Source organism: Anoplolepis gracilipes, chromosome 6, assembly GCF_047496725.1.
Source record: "Anoplolepis gracilipes chromosome 6, ASM4749672v1, whole genome shotgun sequence".
NCBI lineage: Eukaryota > Metazoa > Arthropoda > Insecta > Hymenoptera > Formicidae > Anoplolepis > Anoplolepis gracilipes.
Window position 1 is genome coordinate 4,110,618 of NC_132975.1, and position 23,910 is coordinate 4,134,527.

Here is a 23,910-nt window from a genome sequence, read left to right on the forward strand (position 1 = left end):
AGACGACCACGTGTTTAATAAAAGTGTGTTACATCATATGTCTTTTGTTTCCAATGTTTGTGAATAATAAAATATTCGATTGAAGACTCATATATTGAACACTCAATATATGGCAATAAAATTAATTAGACTATCGTGGTGAATTATATAATGCTTCTTCAAAGTTTAAAGATTTAAGCTTATAAAAAGTTTATACATTTTGTAAAAGTATATACTAATGTCTGTAAGTGAAGTGAAATTTGCGTATGTAAAATATTCTACTGGAGAAAAAGAAATAATTTCAGTAGACAGGATCAAAGGATTTAATCTTAAAAATATTAGTTACGTAAAAAAGTATAAGATTTTATGGAATGAAAATTATTATGACGGTGTAATTATTTTCGTCGATGGTAAGTATTATATATTTTGTGCTTAATAAAAAATGTAAAATAATTTATAGTATGTAAGATGAATTATAAGAAAATATTTTAAATGAAGTAATGCATTGATATTCATTTATACATTATCATTAATCCAATTTAATTATTTATAATTTTAATTGCGGAATAAAATATTCCTCTTTCTCTAAATTTTTCGTATAATAATAAATATTTTTTAATAACCTTTTAAAGGATAATTTATATTATACAACAAATAGATTCTTAGAAAGAGAAAATTTTGTATTGTTATCATTATCATAAAAAATTGCATTTATATTAATAGATTCAATTTATTAATAGAAACTTATAGCTACAAACATTAAATTTATTTAAAATTTATTAATTAAGAGTACTTGTATTATTAATTATAAAATAAAAAATGTAAATTTAATTGTAATATTTTTTTATTATTAGAATCAGAAGAAATTTTGGAAAAAAAATTGCAAACATAAGACCACAATTGCGTCCTATGGACTTATATACATATATCTGCGTCAGAAAGTGATACAGGATGCAAATCATCAGAAGAAGTAATAAAACAGATTTGTGGTCTACATATTATACACATATTTAATTATTTTTATTTTTAACATAATAATAATAAATTATATATAGTATCTAAATTATATACAAGAATAACAAATTATATATGTATATATAAATATAATAAATGCGTGCGTGCGTGCGTGCGTGCGTGCGTGCGTGCGTGCGTGTGTGCGTGCGTGCGTGCGTGTGTGTGTGTGTGTGTGTGTAAATTATATTCATATTAATATTTAAGATTTTTTCAGAATAAGAATATAAAAAAAACCAAAACTGACAATGAGGATGAACAATTATTAAACAAAAAATTGAAAGTCATCAATTCAAAAACCACATGCTACAAATATATGTCTCATATTTTTAATATTATAACAAAGGTGTTATAATATTAACTCAAAATATTTTAAGCTTAAAAATTCTATTACACATAATATTCTATTTTAATATTTGTTTTAACAATATAACATATAACATAATCAAACATGCATTATATATTTTCTGTTTTAATATATTGAAACAACTAGAATTTTATTAAAATTATTTAGAATGTCCTTATATTCTAAATAATATATTGTTAAAACAAATATTAAAATAGAATATTATGTATAATTGAATTATTTTACATCAAATATTTTGAGTCAGATATATATTTTGCATAATTACAAGTTATTGATATTTATTTGTAAAACTACAGAGAAGTAGGGAAACTAAAAAGGGAAATAGAAAGCTTAAAAAAACGAATTGCAGAGTTAAAGCTCTCTCTTCAAAATAAAGATGTCATCGCAGATGAGTTTCTCAAAGCAAATTTAACTTTACAGAAAAATGTTATCAAAGAAATACAAGAGCTAAAAAGTATGTATAGATGAAGAACTAAAAAACGACTCGATAATTTAAATACTGATATAAGGTAAAACACACACATTTAATTTACTATATAATATACTATATAACTTTTTATAGATATAATCATCGAAAAACAAACCACAGAAAAAAACCAAGGTCAATTCGACGAAACCTATTTTCCTATTGGCTATAGACGAGAAACTGATAATAATGTATGTCCTTTTATTTTTATAAATTCGATCTTACAATTAGTGTTTATGGATTTATATGTATATTTTATATTTTAATTATATTTAGATCCACGTAAGTCAAAATATTTGAATTTCATCTTAAGTTTATGACAGTGCAGTATGCATTAGCAAGTCACCGAATATATTTACCAAAAATATGGCTCTTGCTATATTCGGTGCTCAAGTATTGAAAGACAGCACTGTCACAGGTACTGTTTCCAACAGAATAAAAGAAAAAAAGACTGTAGCACCTAGACCAATGTTAGACCCAAAGCGATTTTTAGCACTAAAAGGTTTTCTTTTTCTTCATATTATTTTTCATACATATGAATATACAACTATGTACGAAATGTTTATTTGTCTAAGGCATCAAACTATAATAATTTTCAACTTTTTTTATAGATATTGTACGTTATTGGTTGCAAAATGTAAAAAAATATGATAAGATGGCTGTCGACCTAGAAGTAAATCTAGTTAGCAAACATGTCAGCCAAAAAATTTATAAACTAAACTGAGAAAAAAAAATTAAAAATATAGAAGTGAATGATCAATCAACTGTAAAAGGTAATACAACTTAAATAAATTTAATTGTATATATATAAAATATTGTTTTAAAAGCTATAAAAAATTTTGTAATATTTCATTATTATTCATGCCCTATATAAAGTTCATTAACTTTTTGTTTATAATAGAAACAGATATATGCAGATTTTTTATTTAACATACAAAAAACGTATTTACGCTTGTTTTATATATATATAAGTTATATGAAAGAAAAATTAAACTTTCTCTATGTAATAAGAGATTCAAAATTTTATTTCAATTTTTGACTAAAATACTATACTTGCTAGGATTCAGAATATATTTTAAATAATACTTGTGATGAATTTGTGATATATTTGCGGATATATTTTGATATATTTGAAGTAATAGTTATTTGAATGCAATATGTATTTTTCTCTGTGTAAAGATAATTTTCATTAATCTATAAGAAGGATAATTTTCATTTTTCTTTACTACATTGAATAATTTTTTGCAAAATAATTTCTCCTTTAATGTCAGAAGTATTTACATAGTTTTTAAATTGCAGTGCCTGATACAAAGAAAAAAAACTGATTCTGATAAGGATCAAAATTCCAATACAAGTCTGGAGGAAAATAAAGAAGTTTGAAGAATTATATTTGCAGCAGCAGTTATTAATAATAATTACTGAAGTTTTATCTTTTTTTTGCATTTTTAGTTTTTTTTTTGCTTTTTTAGCTATTAGCTTATTTTTCATTCAGTATTTTGTTGCATTTTAATTTATTTTTTATTTATTATTCCATTATACTATAAAAAGTTGCAGAAAGCTGCAAAAATTTAGGCATATTTTTATTTGAATTTTCAGATCATTTGGATGTCTAAAAATAATTTCAGACAATCTGTTTTAAAGTCTTTTTTTCCAAAAATTTTCTAAAATTATCTAAAGTTTCAGACAGTATGTTTGTAAAAAAGACTTTAGTACATTATTTAAAGTTTTTTTTTATAGGGCAATTATCTAAGTCACTAGAATTAGTTACTGTAAAACTTGATTACGTCAACGTTATTTTGACTTTATTAAAGAAGACATTAAATATGTGTTCATCTTAATTTATTTTTAAAGAAAGATAAAGTCTTTATTTACAAAGAAAATTTGATTATTTATATATGTAAGTTTTTTGTTTTTAAAACCTTATTATACATGAACAAATAAGATTTAAATAAAGTACATATAAAAAATACTAATTATGTGTTATCTTTTTAAAGTTTATAGAGTTATAACGTTTACTTCCTATAAAATTAATTTTTGTTAATCTATTTTCTACGTGAAGATTTTCTTAGTCTTTTTAAAAGAATAAAAAGTTTATAAGATAGTTTAGAGAATAAAACGTATAAAAAAAGGCAAAATTTCAAAATTATAATTTTTGTTTAAAAATATATTTATATGTTAAAAATATTTTATAATAAATATATAAAGATTATCTGTCAGTATTGAAAATCAATAGTTTACGTTATGTATATTATAGGTTTTTAATACTAGCAGTAAATTTTAGAACATAGGCATAATCAATTCCGATAAAAACATAAGTCGCAAACATGATTAAAAACGATAAATAGGTTATATGCTAAAAAATATAGAAAATGATAAAAAAACTATCAAATATATCAAATAAAAAAGCTAATATCTACAAACCAAATTTACGATAGGATATTATTAATTTCGATAAAAATATTATCAGATAAACATTTATTAAGAACAATAAATAGCTCATATGCTGAATAATATAGGAAATGATAGAAAATTTATCAAAAATATCAGATAGAAAATCTGATATTTATGAACTAAATATATGATAGGATATTATCAATTTCGATAAAAACACGATCAGATATACATTGATGAAGAACGATAAATATGTTATATGTTAAATAATATAGGGAATGATAACAAACTTATCAAACATATTAGATAGAGAATCTGATTTATGAACCAAAAACACGATTCATTTATATAGATTTTTTCTTTATCTGATTCTATCCGATTTTTTAAGCAGGGATATGCATTACGCCTACTAAGACGTAAAACCTTATCAACAACTTTATTGGAGAAAAAATATGAACGATGCCTCAAATTGTCAAAAGAATTTATCAATTCTGAATCTGTGCTTCTTATAGATGGATGAAAAAATACTTCTAAGAACACAAAAACTGTTGTTATTATGTTACATAATGCTAAAGGATCTACCGCATTTCTCAATGCATGGGATGTTATTGAACGAAGTGAAATAAGTGATAAGTTCACCGAGATTGTAAATGAATCCATCCAAATAGCACAAGATTTATATAATACAAAAATATGTGCAGTAGTTTCGGATAATGCTATAAATATGTTAAAAATGGGCAGAAATGTTGCTATTTGGCATAGCACTTGCAATAGCCATATTGTAAATTTGCTTGCAAAAGACGTCATGAACAACATATGTCAAGGTCAAGATCATCGGGACTGCCTCCCCTAAACGTAAGTTTAACCATGTGTAATAAATAAAACTTTTTTAATAACTTTTTAATAAAAAATGAGTGACGGCTAAAACCTTGTGAAGATCACTCAGGAGGATAACCTTGACAACATATATCAAGGTCAAAATGATCGGGGCTGGGTCCGCTAATGTCAACATTTATCTTATTTTATTTACATTTACAGAATCTAAAAGTGTTTAAGAAAGCTTGTATACTTGTTTTCAAAAGTTTCTCTTATTTAAAATAATTTATTATTATCAAAGTTATTACACACTTTATATCAATAGCAATATCACTATCAAAAAATTATATCCTTTTGATTACTTTACTGTAAAATAATGTTCAAAAGTTTTTAATGTTTATTGTAATAATTTGAGCTTGTATTAAAAAAATTTTTATGTAAAGTTTGTATTGTATACAAAAAAAATAACGGAAATTGTAACGATTCGTTACTTTTTGAGTAACAGTATGTTATGCCTCCAGGAGGGGGCACAGGATTTTTCGGGATTCGTTCAGGGAAGGCTGGGGATACGGCGGGCAGTGGCCTCCTTTTATTTTAATAATATTTTTTAATTGCTTGCTTTCTTTGTTTTTATAATAAATAACAGTTAAATAAAATCAATGGGTTGGTATTTTGTCACTGCTCCCAGCGTACGTATTTACACTCGTGTGTATTATCGGTTAAAGGGAGAGAGCGGTATCTCTCGTATACTCTGTTGTACAGGTAGTCTGATACGCGTCGGCTTATCTCAGGCGCGCGTTTATCTCTTAGTTATTCGTGTATCTCGTTCTATTTAATAACTGTCCGTGACGATTATTCCTCTTTAGGATCTGATCAACGACTGCCCGTCGCTTCATCGCGGCGGGTGCTGAGCTTTCCTCCGAACTGCATGGTTTTTCGGAGGGGGTCCTTTAGCAACATGACCAAATATGGTTATGTTGCTGAATTCGTGTTTTAGTGCAGGTGAGGAAGTTCAAAGTCGAATTTCCTCGCTTGTACTTTTAGCAATTCGGCGACACCTTTCCGGTTTCGTGTTCGCGCTCGGTCTCGGGCGCGCGTGGCTCGCTGCGTCAGCGGCTCGCGCGATTATCGCTTCGCTCGCGATGCATTCCTGCATCAATATAATTATATGTATATATATATATATATATATATATATATATATATATATATATATATATTCATTAAATCTGTAGCCTTTTCTGGGGCTATAACAAGTAACGGTAACGAGTTCCTTTTTGGAAAAAAGAATGGTAACGGTAACGAGTTACTTTTATAAAGTAACTTTCTCAACTCTGAGAAAAATATAATGTAAGACGAAAGACGTCGCGCGATAATTTCGCAGATGTTCTTCTATTATTCCGAGAATCCATAGCAGCTGACTGTTCACGAATTCTTGGAAAAGCGCAATCAAGCAGATAGTATCATTGTTAAATAACGGTTCTTTTAACAACTGTACGGTTTAGTTTCGATTACTCTTACTCAGAGTACAGTTAATGTAATACTACGTATATCATTGTATTCTCATTGAGCTTATTAAATACACTTATTTTCGTATTTACTCTATTAGTTTATTACATCTTCGTAATAAAAATAGAAAATTGTATATGCAAAATGCTATAGTAAACAATAAAAAAAGTAGAGAACACAAAGTGAACTTGCAAATCATAAAATCATAAAAATATGAAATTTCAATGAAAATGAGTGATCCATCTCCCTCTCTCCATCTTTACTATTTGTTCAATACAAAATATTTGCTACAAAATGAGTATTTTCTGTTGAAAAACTGCATTTGCACAAAATTTCCTGGGTTTTGGACAATTCTAAGTTTCATATTCGAGTTCAGCACGCTCAAAAATATAAAAGTAGATCAATTTCATAATTTCCTGATACATGACAGATAAATGACCCTATTTCGACATCGTTCTTTTGTCTGTTGCTGTAGAATGATTAAAATATACGAAATAAAGAATGTAAGGAAAATTCGAGTAAATTTAAAAGACAATACAAAAAAGTTTATTTTCATTTAATGTTGTAATTTCCTCATTCATTACTAAAAGTGAAATAATTTTAATTTACATATACATATACGAGGGTAATTCAAAAAGTTCTCAGCCTAACACATACATGACGCTAGGAGTATCAAATGGTTATGATTTTTCACAAGTTTGATCCTTCGGAGAGCCTACTCTAAAGTTTCAGACAGATGCATTCAGTAGTGCCTTCGTTATGTATGATCGAGTAAAGCAAGCAAGTTCTGGTGATTCTCGAAAAATGGATAAAATCGAATGTCGTGCAGTGATAAAATATTTTGTTAAAAAGGTTTATCGCTAACGGAAATAAAAAACGAGCTAAATTCCACTTTGGGAGACTTTTCGCTATCGTTTTCAACAGTGAAGAACTTGGCTGCTGAATTCAAACGTGGTCGTTCGTCAATTTATCTCGATGAACGTTCAGGTCGCCCAAAAACCACTGAGGAAATCATCGCAGAAACCCACAATGCTTGCTAACATTGCGAAGATCTCAATAGATCGTGTTAATAACATCTTACACGAACATTTACATATGAAAAAGCTTTCGGCGCGATGGGTGCCGCGTTTGCTAACGACCAAAAACGCATTCGAAACGTTTCTCAGGAGTGCTTGAACATGTTTAAACGCAATTCAACCGACTTTTTGCGATGATTCATCACAACAGATGAAACATGGATTCATCACTACACGCCACAGACGAAATAACAGTCCAAGCAATGGGTGGAAGCAGATGGAAGTGCTCCAAAAAAAGCAAAAACAGTTCCGTCAGCCGGAAAGATGATGACGACTGTTTTTTGAGATTCAAAGGGTGCTTATAGATTATCTAGAAAAAGGCAAAACTGTCAACGGAGAATATTATACAACATTACTGGAGCAACAGAACGATGTTATTAAGACTAAACGATCTTATTTGGCAAAGAAAAAAGTCCTTTTCCATCACGACAATACACCCGCTCACACGTCTTCAATTGCAGTTGCAAAGCTCTATTGCGTATCAAATTGCTACCACACGCACCATATTTACCAGATTTAGTCCTCAGTGACTTTTACTTGTTTCCAAACATGAAGAAATGGCTTGAAAGAAATTCAGTTCAAACACGGAGGTCATTACTGATTAGAGACATCATATTATTCTGAGGATATAAAAAAATTAGAACATCGTTGATCGAAGTGTATCGCGTTGAAAGGAGACTATGTTGAAAAATAAAAAAATTTTCTTAAAAATATAATTTTCTTAAATAATATAAATAATTATGTGTTTTCTTTGTCAGGCCGAGAACTTTTCGAACTATCCTCGTATATGAATTATTTGAGTGTTCTGATTGACTACATTATGATCAAAACAGTTATTAATTGCAAAATGCTCTCTCCACTGTGGTCTCCGTTAAACACTAATTGTTTCTATTTCAATTAATATTTTATACAGGGTGGGCCATTTTAATCGATTCAGTCGAATATCTTGAAAACCAAGCCCAGGAGAAAAAAATGTTTCAGGCAAAAGTTATTTGGTTTCGAGAGGGCCATAAAATGGTATCATTGATCTGACCTTGAAGAGTCATTTGAAGGTCACGTGAAGGTGACCTCCATTTTTTTAAATGGCATCCCCTATTTTTTGTTACATATTCTTGTAGCTGACCTCGAGAGCTTTCCAAAACACTATATTCAAATATTTTTTCATTGAGTATTTTTCGAATTATAAAGCTTCAATAAAAAGTTGCAATACTTTGATATAAAATACATTATCTTATCCTAATACTTTTATGCACAGAATAATGAGACAAATCAATTGGCGTAATTAAAACACATAATTATGTTAAAGTAAAAATGTGTAACTGCTAGTTGCAAATTCAGATTTTGCTTTAAGATAACTATGTGTTTTCTTTACACCAATTGATTCGTCTCATTATTCTATGCATAAAAGTATTAAGGTAAGATAATCAAAAAATAAATATTTTACGAGATATCTTGTATTTTATGTCAAAATATTGCAACTTTGAAGCCTTATAATTCGAAAAATACTCAATGAAAAAACATTTGATTATAGTGTTTTGGAAAGCTCTCGAGGTCAGCTACAAGAATAAGTAACAAAACATAGAAGGTGCCATTTAAAAAAATTGAGGTGACCTTCACGTGACCTTCAAATGACTTTTCAAGGTCAGACCAATAGTACCATCTTATGGCTCCCTCAAAACCAAATAACTTTTGCCTGAAACATTTTTTTCTCCTGGGCTTGGTTTTCAAGATATTCGACTGAATCGATTAAAATAGTCCACTCTGTATATTCTGTACAAAAAAGAAAACACACACACTCTTCGATTGGAAAATTTCCTGTATTTAATAAATACTATTTAAAAAAATTTTGTTTATAATAAAATGTATGTAAATATATAAATGTATAAAAATGTTAAATAAATAAATATTAAATATATAATAAATATAAAATATATAAATGTTAAATATAAAGTGGACTTACCAAACTTTTAAACAATAGTTTACATAGACTCTTCAAGTAAAGATTTCACACATAGAGATTACTCGTAACAACACATAGAGGTGTTTTTATCATGAAACTTTTTTGTGTGAAATATATTGTGATATCTCGAATAAAAAATTTTCAAGATATATAAAAAAAACTACTGTTCATTTGAGGTATGGTTTCATCCTAGAAGCATTTTCAGGCCAGAATTAAATATTTCTAAATTTATTTACCTATGTAGCTATCATGTATGTATTGTAAGTTAAGAATTTAATATAAAACCCTACATATGGTGTTTTTTCCCACCTTAACACTACACAATTAAATTGTTAATGATTAATAGTTCTATACCACTCGCCGAATTCAGTTATTATAATTTTATTTATATGAAATATTAATTTTAATTTATCATTTATTTGGTATGTTTTTGTAATACAAGTCATACTAATTTATCTTAAAACGTATTTTTTTCATTCTTTAATTTACGACAGATTACTTCATCAAAAACTACGCATTATTTTCTGTGATTAAACAAAATAAAAATTATATTGTAGTTATGAGTGAAAAAATCACATGCAAACTGTGTGCATTAATTCTAAAGTTGATGATATTCTCCATAAAAACTACAATACCATTTATTTGGATTGCATTTTCTATAATGTGTAAAAGTAATTATTACAATCATCATATATATATATGATGATTGTAATAATTACTTTTACACATTATATATATATATGATGATTGTAATAATTACTTTTACACATTATAGAGAATGTCATAATTTCACGAAAAGGTTTATCTCGAATAATATTTATTACTATATAGATATATAGTAATAAATATTATTAAAGATAAACCTTTTACTTACGAACAATTTTCAAAGATTTAAAAAAATAATTTTTTTCTCAGATTTAAAAAAAAATTATTTTTTTAATTATTTTTTCAAAATTGTATTAATGTGGTTAAATAGAGGACTTTTTATCATAAATATTTGTATAAAACATTTTTCAATATCTTCAATAATTTTCGAGATATATAGAGAAAACCGAGAAACGACTCTATATATAAGGAGTGGTTTTATCTCTTAGAATCATTTTTTGGCAGCAACTAAACATTTCTAAATTCATCTATTTACCCGCTCTATATGTGTGCTTAGTTCCATTAAAATCAGAATTTCCGGGTTTGCGAGGTTCCCTTGTTAGTTTACGCAAAACGCATAGACTGAACTCGGCGCTATAAATCGTAGTAATCGAAAATGAGCAGGATAAAAGTATCAACCACGGATCGTGCCGTTATATACACTGAGCAACAAAATTATCACAACAAAAATTTATACAAAAATTTCGTATAACTTTAAATAATCATAATTCCGCGAAAAATTGTCTTATCTAAAAGTTTTTTTCTATTTTGAAGCTTGAAGTCTCTATTTTAAAGAGAATTCGTCAGATATTAAATTTCTCTTTCTCCCTTTTCTTTTCGACATTTCTTTAAAAATAAGAACGTGTTTTGTTTTTGAAAATTTGCATAGTTTGATGCACTCCACGGAGTAGAATTAATTTTTTCACAAATATCATAATAATCATCATAAAATTTGAACTTTCCTTTGCAAATTAAAAAAAAATTGAGGTCTGTACGATTTTTTTTCGCGAAATTATGATGTATCAAAGTTATCTATACATTTTTGTTACTGCCAGTCTTAGCAACACGGGGAGGTTGCTGGATATGTGTGTGTGCGTGCGTGTGTGCGTGTGTGCGCGCGTACGTGTGCGTGTGCACGCACGCACGCACGCACGCATACGCACACACACATACACATTTCTAGCAACTTCCACGTGTTGCTAATGCTATTGATAACAAAAATGTAAAGATAACTTTGATATGTTAAAATCAACAAATAAAAATATAGACCTCAATTTTTTTTTAATTTGCAAGAAAAAGTCTAAATTTTACGATAATTATGATGATATTTGTGAAAACAATTCGTTCACTGTATATATATATATTTCGTTCCCTGTATATACAGGGTGTACCAGAACAACCTTCCGTCCGTAAAATGACGTATTTCTGACACAATTCTAAGACAATTTTTCCTTTACCAAAATTTTATTTAAACATAATTTTATGTTATAAGATAAAATAGTTAGCGACTCATGCGGCGGTAATCACTCGTCGAACGGTCAGCTGCGCCCGTGCTCGCGGTGTGCCGCGCCGTTCCTATCTGCCTTCTGTACTCGACGTGTGATTTGCTAACTATTTTTGCTTATAACTCAAAAACTAAGCTCAAATCAAATTTTGGTAAAGGAAAAATTGTCTTAAAATTGTGTCAGGAATACGTCATTTTACGGACGGAAGGTTGTTCTGAGACACCCTATATATATATATATATATACATATACATATATGTGTATATATATATATATGATAAATATTCACATAAGGTCACCCCTTTCAGAAGTCAATGACCTTGACATATGTTATTAAGGTCACTGTCCTGAGTAACGCTTAAAAGGTTTTAGGCATCGCTCGTTGTTTACTAAAAATTTATAAAAATTTTTTTAAATTAACGTTTTTTGCAATTATTTTATCAAATACTGAAAATTTTAAAAAATGTTTCAAATAAAAGTTGTAGGTCTCTTCAAAATACACATTTTATATCCTATCCATTTTTATTATACGAGTGATAGTTTTCGAGAAAAACAACGATAAAGACTTTAAACCTTATAAAATATTAATTATAACATAATATATAATACAGTCCCACTGCATCCGCGCATACACTTTCTACACATATATTTTTCTACCCACACAACAAATGGATTGGGTTAGGTTATTTTTTCTGGAAGTGAAGCCCCCCGCAAGGGGGCGGAACCCACTATGCTTGTGCATAGACTTTCTATGCGTGAAAAGTATATGCGTATATATATATACGCATACACTGGGCATATATATATATATATATATATATATATATATACATATACAGGGTGGACCATTTTAATTCATCCAGTCGAATATCTCGAAAACCAAGCCCGAGAGAGAAAAATGTTTCAGACAAAAGTTGTATGGTTTCGAGGGGGCCATAAGATGGTACCATTGGTTTGACCTTGAAAAGTCATTTGAAGGTCACGTGAAGGTCACTTCAAGTTTTTTAAATGGAACACCCTATATATTTTTACATATTCTTGTAGCTCATCTCGAGAGCTTTCCAAAACACTTATGACAAAGTATTTTTCATTAAGTATTTTTTGAGTTATAAGGCTTCAAAGTTGCAGTATACATTTTGAATACAAGATAAAATACAAGATATTTCGTAAAATATTCATTTTTTGATTATCTTACTCTAATACTTTTATGCACAGAATAATGAGACGAATCAATTGGTGTAAAGAAAACACATAGTTATCTTTAAGAAAAAATCTGAATTTGCAACTAGCAGTTACACATTTTTACTTTAACATAATTATGTGTTTTAATTACGCTAATTGATTTGTCTCATTATTCTGTGCATAAAAGTATTAGGATAAGATAATCGAAAAATGAGTATTTTTATTTTACGAGATATCTTGTATTTTATGTCAAAATACTGCAACTTTGAAGCCTTATAACTGGAAAAGTATTTAATGAAAAAACATTTTATTATAGTGTTTCGGAAAGCTCTCGAGATAAGAATATGCAATAATATATAGGGTGTGACATTTAAAAAATTTAAGATGACCTTCAAACAATTATTCAAGGTCAAATCAATGGCACCATCTTATGCCCCCCTCGAAACCATACAACTTTGTTTGAAACATTTTTTCATATTTTCCATATTTTTTGGGATATTTGCCTGGGGCGATTAAAATGAAATACCCTGTATGTATGGTATGTATGGTATGTGTGGTATGTATGGTATGTATGGTATGTATGGTATGTATGGTATGTATGGTATGTATGGTATGTATGGTATGTATGGTATGTATGGTATGTATGTATGTATGTATGTATGTATGTATGTATGTATATATATATACACAGGGTGTCCGATAGCTTGCGCAACACCCTTTAAGGGAAGGTAGAAAGTGTTATTCTGAATAAAAAAAGTCCTGTATCATTTTGCGATTTGCGCAATAATTATTAAACTAGTAATTAAAAACGTTCAGCGAATGATATTATATATACATACAAAGTGTCCGGTAATAATCGCCCCACCTCTCTGGGCCTAATAGAGCAGGTCAAACTGAACATAAAAGTCCTCCACCATTTTGCGTTTTGCGCAATAATTATTAAAATATTAATTAAAAACGCTCAGCGTATGAGTGCGCGCCGTATATAGCACTCAGCATATGCTGAGAGGTGGGGCGATTATTACCGGACACTTTGTATATATACATATATAATATCGTTCGCTGAGCGTTTTTAATTAATAGTTTAATAATTATTACGTAAATCGCAAAATGATACAGGACTTTTCTGTTCAGAATAACACTCTCTACCTTCCCTTAAAGGGTGTTGCGCGAGCTATCGGCAATACACCCTGTATATATATATACATACATACACTACCGAGTTTTGCTGATCTGTAACACGCGCGATCTGTGCGCGCGCGCACGTGTATGTGTGTGTATGTGTGTATGTGTTACAGATCAGCAAAACTATGACATATCAATCAATAACGTAATGAATCTATATAATTGTTATACAAAATTGTTATATAATTTTGACGATACTTTATGTAATATTTATATAACTAGAACATCACAGGCTATTCTTTATAAGGGTGTCCCCAATTTAAATGGTAAAATTTCAGGATCGTGTAAAGGACCAAAAAACTAAGACAAAATGCCCTTTAGAAATTTGTTCGTTTTTGCTCCATTTTGGAGAAAATCACAAAAATTTAATCTCTTATTGTCAATTGCTCTCTTGAGTTGATTGGCACTGAGGCTGTAAGCAAATCGACCATTAATTTCAAAAAATTATCACACAAATCCATATATGTGTGATCAGACATTTCGAATGTTTAAACAAAAAGAATGACAATAATACTTAAATAATAACACGAGTAAAAAGTTGTAAGCACAAAATTCTGTCACGTTATATAACCTATATTTTTAAGAAATCGCCAAATAATATAATTAGTTGATTAGTTGATGATTAGTAAGACGCTAATCGTAAAATTCCATGATGGAAATCTAGCGACTAAAATAACAGGCCTTTGCACGTAAAAAATTTTTAGTCGTAATCGTAAGTCTGTAAAGCAAATCGACCAATCATACCCGGTAAAAAATTTCTCATATATAATTATATATAACAATATAAAAGTATATAGAAATATATAAAATTCTGTATAAGTTATGTATAGTTACGTATACTATGCATAATTTTGTATTATTGTTGACTGACATCTAGCCAACATTAATATAAAATTATATATAACTATACAATAAGTCATATATTATTATATATAATTATACATGGTCATATATCATATATGATTATACATAACAAATTTTTTACGGGGTAGTGTGTAGTAAGGCGAGCGAAATCGTTACTATACACTGTGATTGGTCGATTTGCTTACAGCCTTACAACCTTACGATTACGACTAAAAGGCCTTTTTTATGTGCAAAGGCTTTAATAATTATTGCGAAAATCGCAAAATGATATGGAACTTTTTTTGCACAGTTTAATCCGCTCTATCTGTACACGAAAGATTTTACAAATTATAGGACACCATATATATATATATGTATAAATCTTTATTCAATTGTTAGGAATAAAGGTTTACTTTCTATCGATCAAGTGCGTTTTTCTTGAAAGCAGTTTTAACGAAATGAAACAAGAATACCTTTTTCTTAGAGAAAGATATGAAGAATCTAAAAACATTATTTAAAAATAAAAAATCCCATCGGCTTCAAAGTAAATTAAAAAACCCACCTTTATCAGGATATATACAACCTCTTATGGGCATGTAGAGCAGGCAAAAACCCCATAAGTTCTTATAAAATTTTTTTCTACAATGCATTTCTACCAAGATATTTATCTCTAAAGTTTAAATTTGAGAATTATTTTTCTTAAATAACTTTTATATTTGTACAGTTTAATAACGTATAAGAACTTTTTTTATTAAATAAAGATTTTTAAAATAGCATGATAGATTTTTTGATATCTTTTTGAAAAACCAGAATCGGATCACTTGTAGGCCTTTTAACTTACAAAACTTTGGAGCCGATGGGCTTCTTTATTTTTAAATATTGTTTTTAGATTCTTCACATCTTTCCCTAAGAAAAAGGTATTCTTGTTTCATTTCGTTAAAACTAACTGCTTAAAAAAAAAACGCATTTGATCGATAGAAAGTAAACCTTTATTCCTAATAATTGAATAATGATTTTCAAAATGATACAAAATTACATTGTGTCTTAAAATTTATTTAAAAGAAAACGAATTTAGCCAATTTTACAAAAAATGTTCGAAATTCTTCCATCGACTCTAACCCATTCCTGTGCACGACGAATTGATTGTTGCACCTGTCATAATATCCCCGGATCATTTCTTATTTATTCACAGTAATAAATAATTTTTTCGTGCACATATGTGGCATTTATTTATTCTTATTGTATTTATTCTTATTGTGATATTAATAGTGTCATTAATAATTAATAGTTTTTAAGTTTTTTTAGTGATCTTTTAGGAACATGTACTGTCTGGAAATAGTACATGCAATAGTATATGCATTCAATATAAATGTATAGAAGTTAAGATTGATTTTTACTGTGTTAGGTATGTAAAATACTTGACAGACAACATGTGTGATTATGTAGAAATGGTGTCAGAAATTTAAACAGACATATATTTTACTTAAATAAAATATATATCTGTTTAAATTTTTGTTATAAGTGAACCAAGTATAATTATATATTTTATCTATTAAGTATTTTACGTACATAACAATACAAGTTAATCTTAACTTTTCAAAACTGATCGATCATTTTCAGAGCGTGAACAAGTGCTCAACATGCCCCATAAATGTCTCAAATATACGTCACTGCAGACTTTCTATCACCAGAAATATTTACTGTTAGTCACGTGACAGTGACGTGAGAATTACATTTCGAACACCAGATAAGACATCGTTACAACATAACGTACGACGAGTTAGCACGTCATAGTAACGTACTTTGTATGTACACTACTGGCAAATATATCTTTATATCTATTTTATAATTAATAGTGTGAAGATGCACATCATGATTATGGCGTATCTCTTAAGATGAGAATCATTGGGAGGCTCCTCGCATTTGATATTCGCGGCGGAATAATGGAGTTTTGGATAATGTAAATGATTAATCTTTTTTCAATGGTATTAACATTATTTTAGCGAAACGTATAAATTATATAACATATTAAGCAAATTTAAAAAAACGTATAAATTAAATAAATCTTTAATAGGATATCTTTATTTCACGGTTTCAATCTGCGTTGGCTCTTACTTGCCTATTTGGTTAGGTCACTTATTACTTTGTAATATTTAGAGCTTTGTTTTTATTGTTTTCAAAAATCAATTTACTCGCAAGATAATGTAATATTTCAAATAATCTGTACTGTTTATATAACGAATAAATAAATAACATTGAAAGACGTACCAATTTGCGGTTTTTTCACCCTCTTTTGTCTCCCACCTTAATTTAAGCTTATTCGCAATTAAAGCTGCTGTTATAGTGCTGCCGTTGTTACCACCCCAGCCCACCAACATCAATCCCAACTTAGAGACCTTTATCGTAGTCCTAATCAGCAATCTTGTCAATGTGGGTGATACCTGCAAAAAATTCTATGCAATTCAAAAATAAAAACTTTAAACTTTTTTTGAAAATTTATATTTTTTATGATTTTTATCTTTATAGAACATAAGAAACTGTAACAAAAAAATTAAGAATATATAAAATTTACTGTAATTTTTGTTATACTAAAATATTTAAATTTATACACACGCATGTATATATACTTTGAGAGAGAAAAATATAATATTATATAAAAATAAAATAAAACTATATGTGTAATACTATATATACACAAAAACATACAAATTTAAATATTTTTCTTATCAATGCACACATATACAGTGAATATGTATGCGTGTGTATATTATATTATACAGAGTGGTCCTAAAGTTAATTAAAAATGCATTTTTCAAGAATTAGATAAAAATATATGCAATGATTTTTTATTACAAAAGAGACCTCTTTTAAATATTTTACGATTCAAAAATTCTCTCATGAAAACGGCATAAGAAGAGCAATTTTAAAATTTTAATTATCCTGACCCGGTAAAAAATTTCTTATATATAATTATATATAACAATATAAAAGTATATAGAAATATATAAAATTCTGTTCTAAGTTATGTATAGTTATGTATAGTATGCATAATTTCGTATTATCGTTGACTGACATTTAGCCAACATTAATATAAAATTATATATAATTATACAACAAGTCATATATTATTATATATAATTATACATAACTTATATAAAATTTTATATATTTCTATATTGTTTTATATGGTCATATATCATATATAATTATACATAACAAATTTTTTACCGGGGAAAAAAGTAACATAATAACTAAAAATCAAGCAATTGTTATTTTAAACATTTTTTCCTAAAATTATATACAATCAAAAGTTGAGGAGCATAAAAATTAATCTTTAGTACAATATTGTTTCGAAACACTTCGAGTTTTATTAATTACAGTATCATTTGCAAAAGTACATAATTCTTTAATCGAAAAAAAACCATATGATATATTCTTTGATGCCATAATATTACAAAAATTTTCTGAAGTACACATCGGTAGCTTTTAACATCTATCAAGAACTGAAAACATATTGCGGCAAAACTAAATATTAAAGATAAGTTTATTAATTTCTTTGAAAACATTATAAAAATAAGATCAATAAGTATTCCTTATCAGAACAAAACATTAAATGTCGCTAATCATACATCTCTAGTTTTATGATAAGCATCAGAAGATAAAAGTCCATCTTACACTCGATGCTTCAAATGTGAAATAAAATATAAAAATATACAGAGTTTTATATAGATTTTTTATTTTTTATACAAAGCAAAATTTACAGTAATTTAAGTAACTTCGCTTTGCGATAGTAAAAAACTTATACAAAATTATACATTTTTATACATTTTATACTTTCTTTCATATCAAAAAGATTGGGCTGTAACTTAAGTATTTATTTATAACTTTATAATAAACAATTAGTTATGACTAAATCTCTTGATCATTGCTCAAGAACATGATCCTGATCTTATACTTCAAGGTCATTAAAATCGATGAAGTCGTTCCTAATGCATATTCAGTTTTACTATATTTATGTTCAAATAAAATAATGCATGAATTTCAGCGAAAAAATATATGATAGTTTGAAAAAATATAAATGATGAATTTACATTTAATTAAGGACTCAACAATGATTACTAGAACTAAAAAACGTTTAAAGAATGCTATAGGTGTTCTGGTTAGTTTTAAAGACTCACTATATAGCTAACTGTAGCTCCAATATTGAAATATTTTAAAAATTGATATGTTATTTCAAAGTTTGAACATTTATACAAGTAATTTGACATACGTGCATTCGTAAAGTTAACCATTTTTTAGTGTGATTGAAAATAGAACGTGAGGAAGAACATTTTCGTCATTTGTTACTTTACTGCTTTGATGATTCGAAAAAAACGGCTGTTGAAGCTCATCGACCTCACAAACTTATTTTGAGTCTGCTCTCATCAGTTAAAATAGGTGAGTACTGGTTTCGATGATTCAAAAGTGATGATTTTGATTTGAAAGACAAAGAACGCTCAGGTCAATCATTTTTTTATGCTAAAATTCACTTATTGTCAGAAAAGTGAAAAAAAGTTATAGCTAGCAATGGAAAATATTTTAAATAAAATATAATTTAATGTCTCTCTAAAATAAACATTTATGTAAAAAATTGTTCAAAACTAACCAAAATTAATAATAAAAAATTTTCAATAATAGTACAAACAAATTAAAAAAAAAATAACAATATCTAATAACCGTTACATGTAGCATGTAGCAAAGTATTATTTGAAATTTTTTATTAATTCTTTAATAAAACATATTTTTTTCAGTCAAGTTAGATGTTTATAAATATTTCAATCTATTCAAACTATTCTCTTAATCATTTAATTTAATTTTTTTATCAATTCAATTTTAACTTTTTTTAAACATTGGAAATTTTATAAATTTGTATATTTGATAATTTTTTACAGTATTGTAACCTATAATTTTCGAGAGAGTTGAACTTCCAGCATTATAAACACACAAAAAACGTTTATCGTTTTGTTCACAAAAAATAAATATACTGCACGCTAGCGATATATGTGAAGAAAAATCTAATAAAATCTGATTTTAAAAACCATTTTGATTAACTTAATCAGCGATTTATATACGCACATGTACATAATTCGAAATTTTGTTGTAGGTAATTTGACACAAAATATTGTTTCAATAATCACCGATTAATTTAATTAAAGATTGATCAAAGTGGCTTTTGGAAAAATTAATAAGCACAACGGTTATTATCGTGTGTTTGTAATATGTAATATGTAAATTTAAACATTGCCCAACAATATTGTTAATAAAAAATATCCCTAAAATAATTAATAATTTAACGAAGATATTCTTAAAATAATATTTGATTTTAATGTTAATTCCTAAAAAAAATTCAGATTTAATAGATAAATATGCGATGTCAATTTGAATGTGTTATATATGTATGTTACATACATACAATATGACAGAACACGCATGTGCGAACTTGCAAAAATTGATTATAGAATATTCGATTCTAGAATGATCTAGAATCTAGAGAATACTCTTTCAACAGTAAATTCATATCTGCCGATTTATAAGTAATTTTTTTTAACAAAAATAACACAAGGTAGGTTATTGTTATTTAACAAAACTTTAAACTCTGATATTAATTGATAATAATTGTTACTGTGTGTCATAGATTTGATTTTTTTTCAGTCGCTCATACATGACATAATGTTATTTAGTGTTTCGACATTTTCGCAAAAAAATACTCAATTCCAAATTGATAAAATTCTTCTATATCATATCTTTTTGCAATATCTTTAACATATATATTCATCATAATGGCAGCAATAACGGAAAAACCACTGTTTAATCAACAAGAATATACCCAGTAAAAAAGACCTATCGAATTGACATCAAATTGACGTCGAATTGATGCAATTTACATCAATTCGACGTCAATTTGATGTCAATTCGATAGATCTTTTTTACTGGGTAGCCTCGATGATGAACAGACTTCTGATATTGACCGGCCGGCACAAACATCACATAATGACATATATATTGAAAATAATTGGATGAATATGGTCAACAAATGTATGTTCTCACCGTATATGTATTATCATCATTCTCGTCATTCTCAGTCACGCTAGTTGTTCGATATTCGTATTCCGCTTCGATGAAATCTTCCGAGTAACGTACCGTCGGTGAATTCACACGCACCTTCAAACTTTCCATCTCCACAGAATGTAATATATGTATAAAAATACAATAATGAAAAGAGAGAATACCTAAACACAAAAATTGAAACTTGCTAGTTGCCGGTCTGAAAACTATAAAGTGATATTGAGTGTGAATTCTGGTCTGACGTCGATATTAAAGATGTGTATATACATATACATATATGTCGCCGGTCTGGAACTTGTTCTGTATCCAGTAGATACATACACGTTCGATTAAATTCAAATTTTGACATTTTATTATTGCAAGTACACTCTCACACCCTTACTAAAAACTCATAAGGATCATTTTTGCGCGCTCTCAACATAATAAAATCGGAAATTACTATAAAAACTGATTGATATACTTCGACTTCTCTCAGAAAGTCGTGAATTATTTTTTACACTTATAAAAACAGAAAAATGATCTTTAAAATATTTTTCAATAAAGTTTATTCTATGTAAAATATATATGAAATCTAAACTTGCCGAATTGTTTAATTGCTAATTGTGCATGTAATTCTTCACAATAGATTATCAAGAATGAAAAATGCAAGACAGAAAGAAACTATAGAAAGAAAAAGAAAGAAGAGATAGACACAACTCACACACAATGTTCTCAAGCCTCTTATGACTATTCACGACGATTGCCGAAACATAAATACCAGTAAATACAGCGTACGGCGCAGTCGTCGTCATCGCATTACAACGTATTCTTAGGGCAATACTGTCAGAAGGCTCCCTGATTCGCGAATGCGCATTGAAAGTGGAATCTCAATGAAGTAGTTAAATCTTATGAAATGCGAGATCCTTTATGGCCCCCATTTAAAAATTATTTAAAAATTTTTGAAAAATTATTTAAAAACATAAAATAAAAAAATATACATAAATTATATTTATTTATTTATTTATTTATATAGTTATTTAACTTGTTCTCTGCGAAATTCACCAAAACTAAGGTGCCCATTATATATACACGACTTTAATGTCATCATTATGTCGCGTAAGAAGGGAGCTTGTCTACAACACTGAATATAGAGTCGGGAGTGATGGGCAAACTCCGGTGTCATAGTTACCAACCTTGAAAAATAGCACACGTCATTTTAACATCGAAAACTGGGTATCGATTTTGTAACTGAAATATGGTGAAAATGCTAAAAGTGAGCACAGAGCAGCGATCATGTAATTTCACGTGAAATTTTCCACTTTTCATTTTTCACTTTTCACTTTTTCATTTTTCACTTATCCAAATTTTACGTGAAACTTTTCACGCATGGCGATTATATATGTGGCTTGGCTGCGTGGAAAATAAAATCATTAAACATGGTTCCTAGGGAGTTAGTTATTATTTAGTACAACACTGCATGACAGTCATAACCATAAAATATACCATAGCCTACAACAGTAATATAATTATAACAATTTATAGAAATATTAAACATGAATGTGACTCTAAAACAAAAAGAGGCTTTATTAAATTATTTAAAGCAACATTCAGAATTAGTGACAGGTAGAATAGATAGGAAATGCGAGAGTCGATTAAAATAGGTAACATTAAAATATTAATATATATATATTATATAAACTGTTAAGAAATAAATAATTATTTAAAAAATAAATATTATTGAAAACATTTTTAGGCTAAATTGTGGAACGAAATTGCACAAGACATTAACTCAATTCCCGAAGGTCTTTAAACAAGTGGTAAAGAATGGGTAAAGGTTATATAATATTATTTTTATTATTTAGTTTTATAACATTAGATAAGAAATTTATTTGTTATTAATTATAAAAAGTAATTTTGTTTATATACTTTTATAGACATGGAAAGATATAAAGAGTTACAGCTTAAAAAAAGAAGCAAAGAGACGCAGTTATGTACAAGGAACTGGTGGTGGTCCACCTTCTAAAATACCTTTTTCAACTTTTGAAGAGGAAGTTTTAGAATTGTTAACACCGGAAACAGCCGGAATAGAAAACATTCCAAAAGGTGGAATTTATATAGAAGAAAATCCTATTGTAGAAGCTATAATACAAGAAAATACTGAAACAATAGAACAAGACGTGCAAGATAACATAATAATTGAAGAAGACAATAATAGAAATGGAAGGGACTCTGAAAATATACCACCATACAATATAGGAAAAAGGAAAAGTTTATACATCAAAAATAAATAATACAACGCGAAGTAATTTATAAAAATAATTTTACATATATTGATATATCTATCTGTCTGTCCGTCCCTCTGTATGTGTATATATATATATATATATATATCTTACTAAAACATCTTATAATAAATTTTCTAATAAAATATTTACTTTAAATTATAGGAAATCCAATATAAAAATATCTTGTGACATGTTAAAATTACAAGAAGTAAAAGTAAAGTTAAAGAAAAAGGAAGTAAAACTTAAAAAAAAGACATTAAAAGTACAAAAAAATATGTTATCCGAACTAATAGAAATAAAAGCAGTTTGAAATCATGGTCTGCAACTGAGGCTGTATGAAAAATATGAAATATGAATACTCTAATAGATTCCAATCTATTATCATATTAGATAAATACTGTAATATATTTCGAAATAGTTAGACACTTAAAAGTTAACTTAAATATTATTTTGCAACAGTTTAAACACGTTGATATAATTTATATATGAAACATTATTAATGTTGTTTTTAACAAATTATATTTTTTTTTTCTTTATTTTATTTTTGTTTATTTCACTTTATTTTGGTTGTTTGAGTTACACAAACAATTTATGTGATATTAGTTT

At 27.8% G+C, this 23,910-nt stretch overlaps 1 protein-coding gene, 1 long non-coding RNA gene and 1 pseudogene across 14 annotated transcripts in view; 2 read left to right on the forward strand and 1 right to left on the reverse strand.

The window, feature by feature from the left end:
- Positions 1-22,345, reverse strand: part of Inos (Inositol-3-phosphate synthase) — a 110,750-nt gene extending 88,405 nt beyond the window's left edge. For 7 of the 11 annotated variants that reach the window (XM_072894331.1, XM_072894330.1, XM_072894323.1 and 4 more), the window contains exons 1-3: positions 22,213-22,345; positions 21,023-21,204; positions 17,204-17,388 (exon numbers count right to left, since the gene is read on the reverse strand). In XM_072894331.1, the coding sequence (XP_072750432.1) occupies positions 17,204-17,388; positions 21,023-21,204; positions 22,213-22,345 (500 nt within the window). Of the gene's footprint in view, positions 1-17,203; positions 17,389-21,022; positions 21,205-21,621; positions 21,713-21,740; positions 21,887-22,212 lie in introns of those variants that run through there. The other 4 variants (XM_072894326.1, XM_072894327.1, XM_072894328.1 and 1 more) reach the window with 4 other exon arrangements.
- Positions 8-3,655, forward strand: LOC140666828 (uncharacterized; annotated as a pseudogene).
- LOC140666790 (uncharacterized) lies at positions 22,220-23,876 on the forward strand. Of its 3 annotated transcripts, none has more exons than XR_012046859.1 (4): positions 22,220-22,292; positions 22,562-22,680; positions 22,773-22,853; positions 22,954-23,876. It is a non-coding gene; the product is annotated as an uncharacterized lncRNA (long non-coding RNA). The 3 variants fall into 3 exon arrangements; XR_012046860.1 differs by having other exon boundaries at positions 22,245-22,314; XR_012046858.1 differs by lacking the exon at positions 22,220-22,292 and having other exon boundaries at positions 22,565-22,680; positions 22,773-22,847.
- The last annotated feature ends 34 nt before the right edge of the window (positions 23,877-23,910 follow it).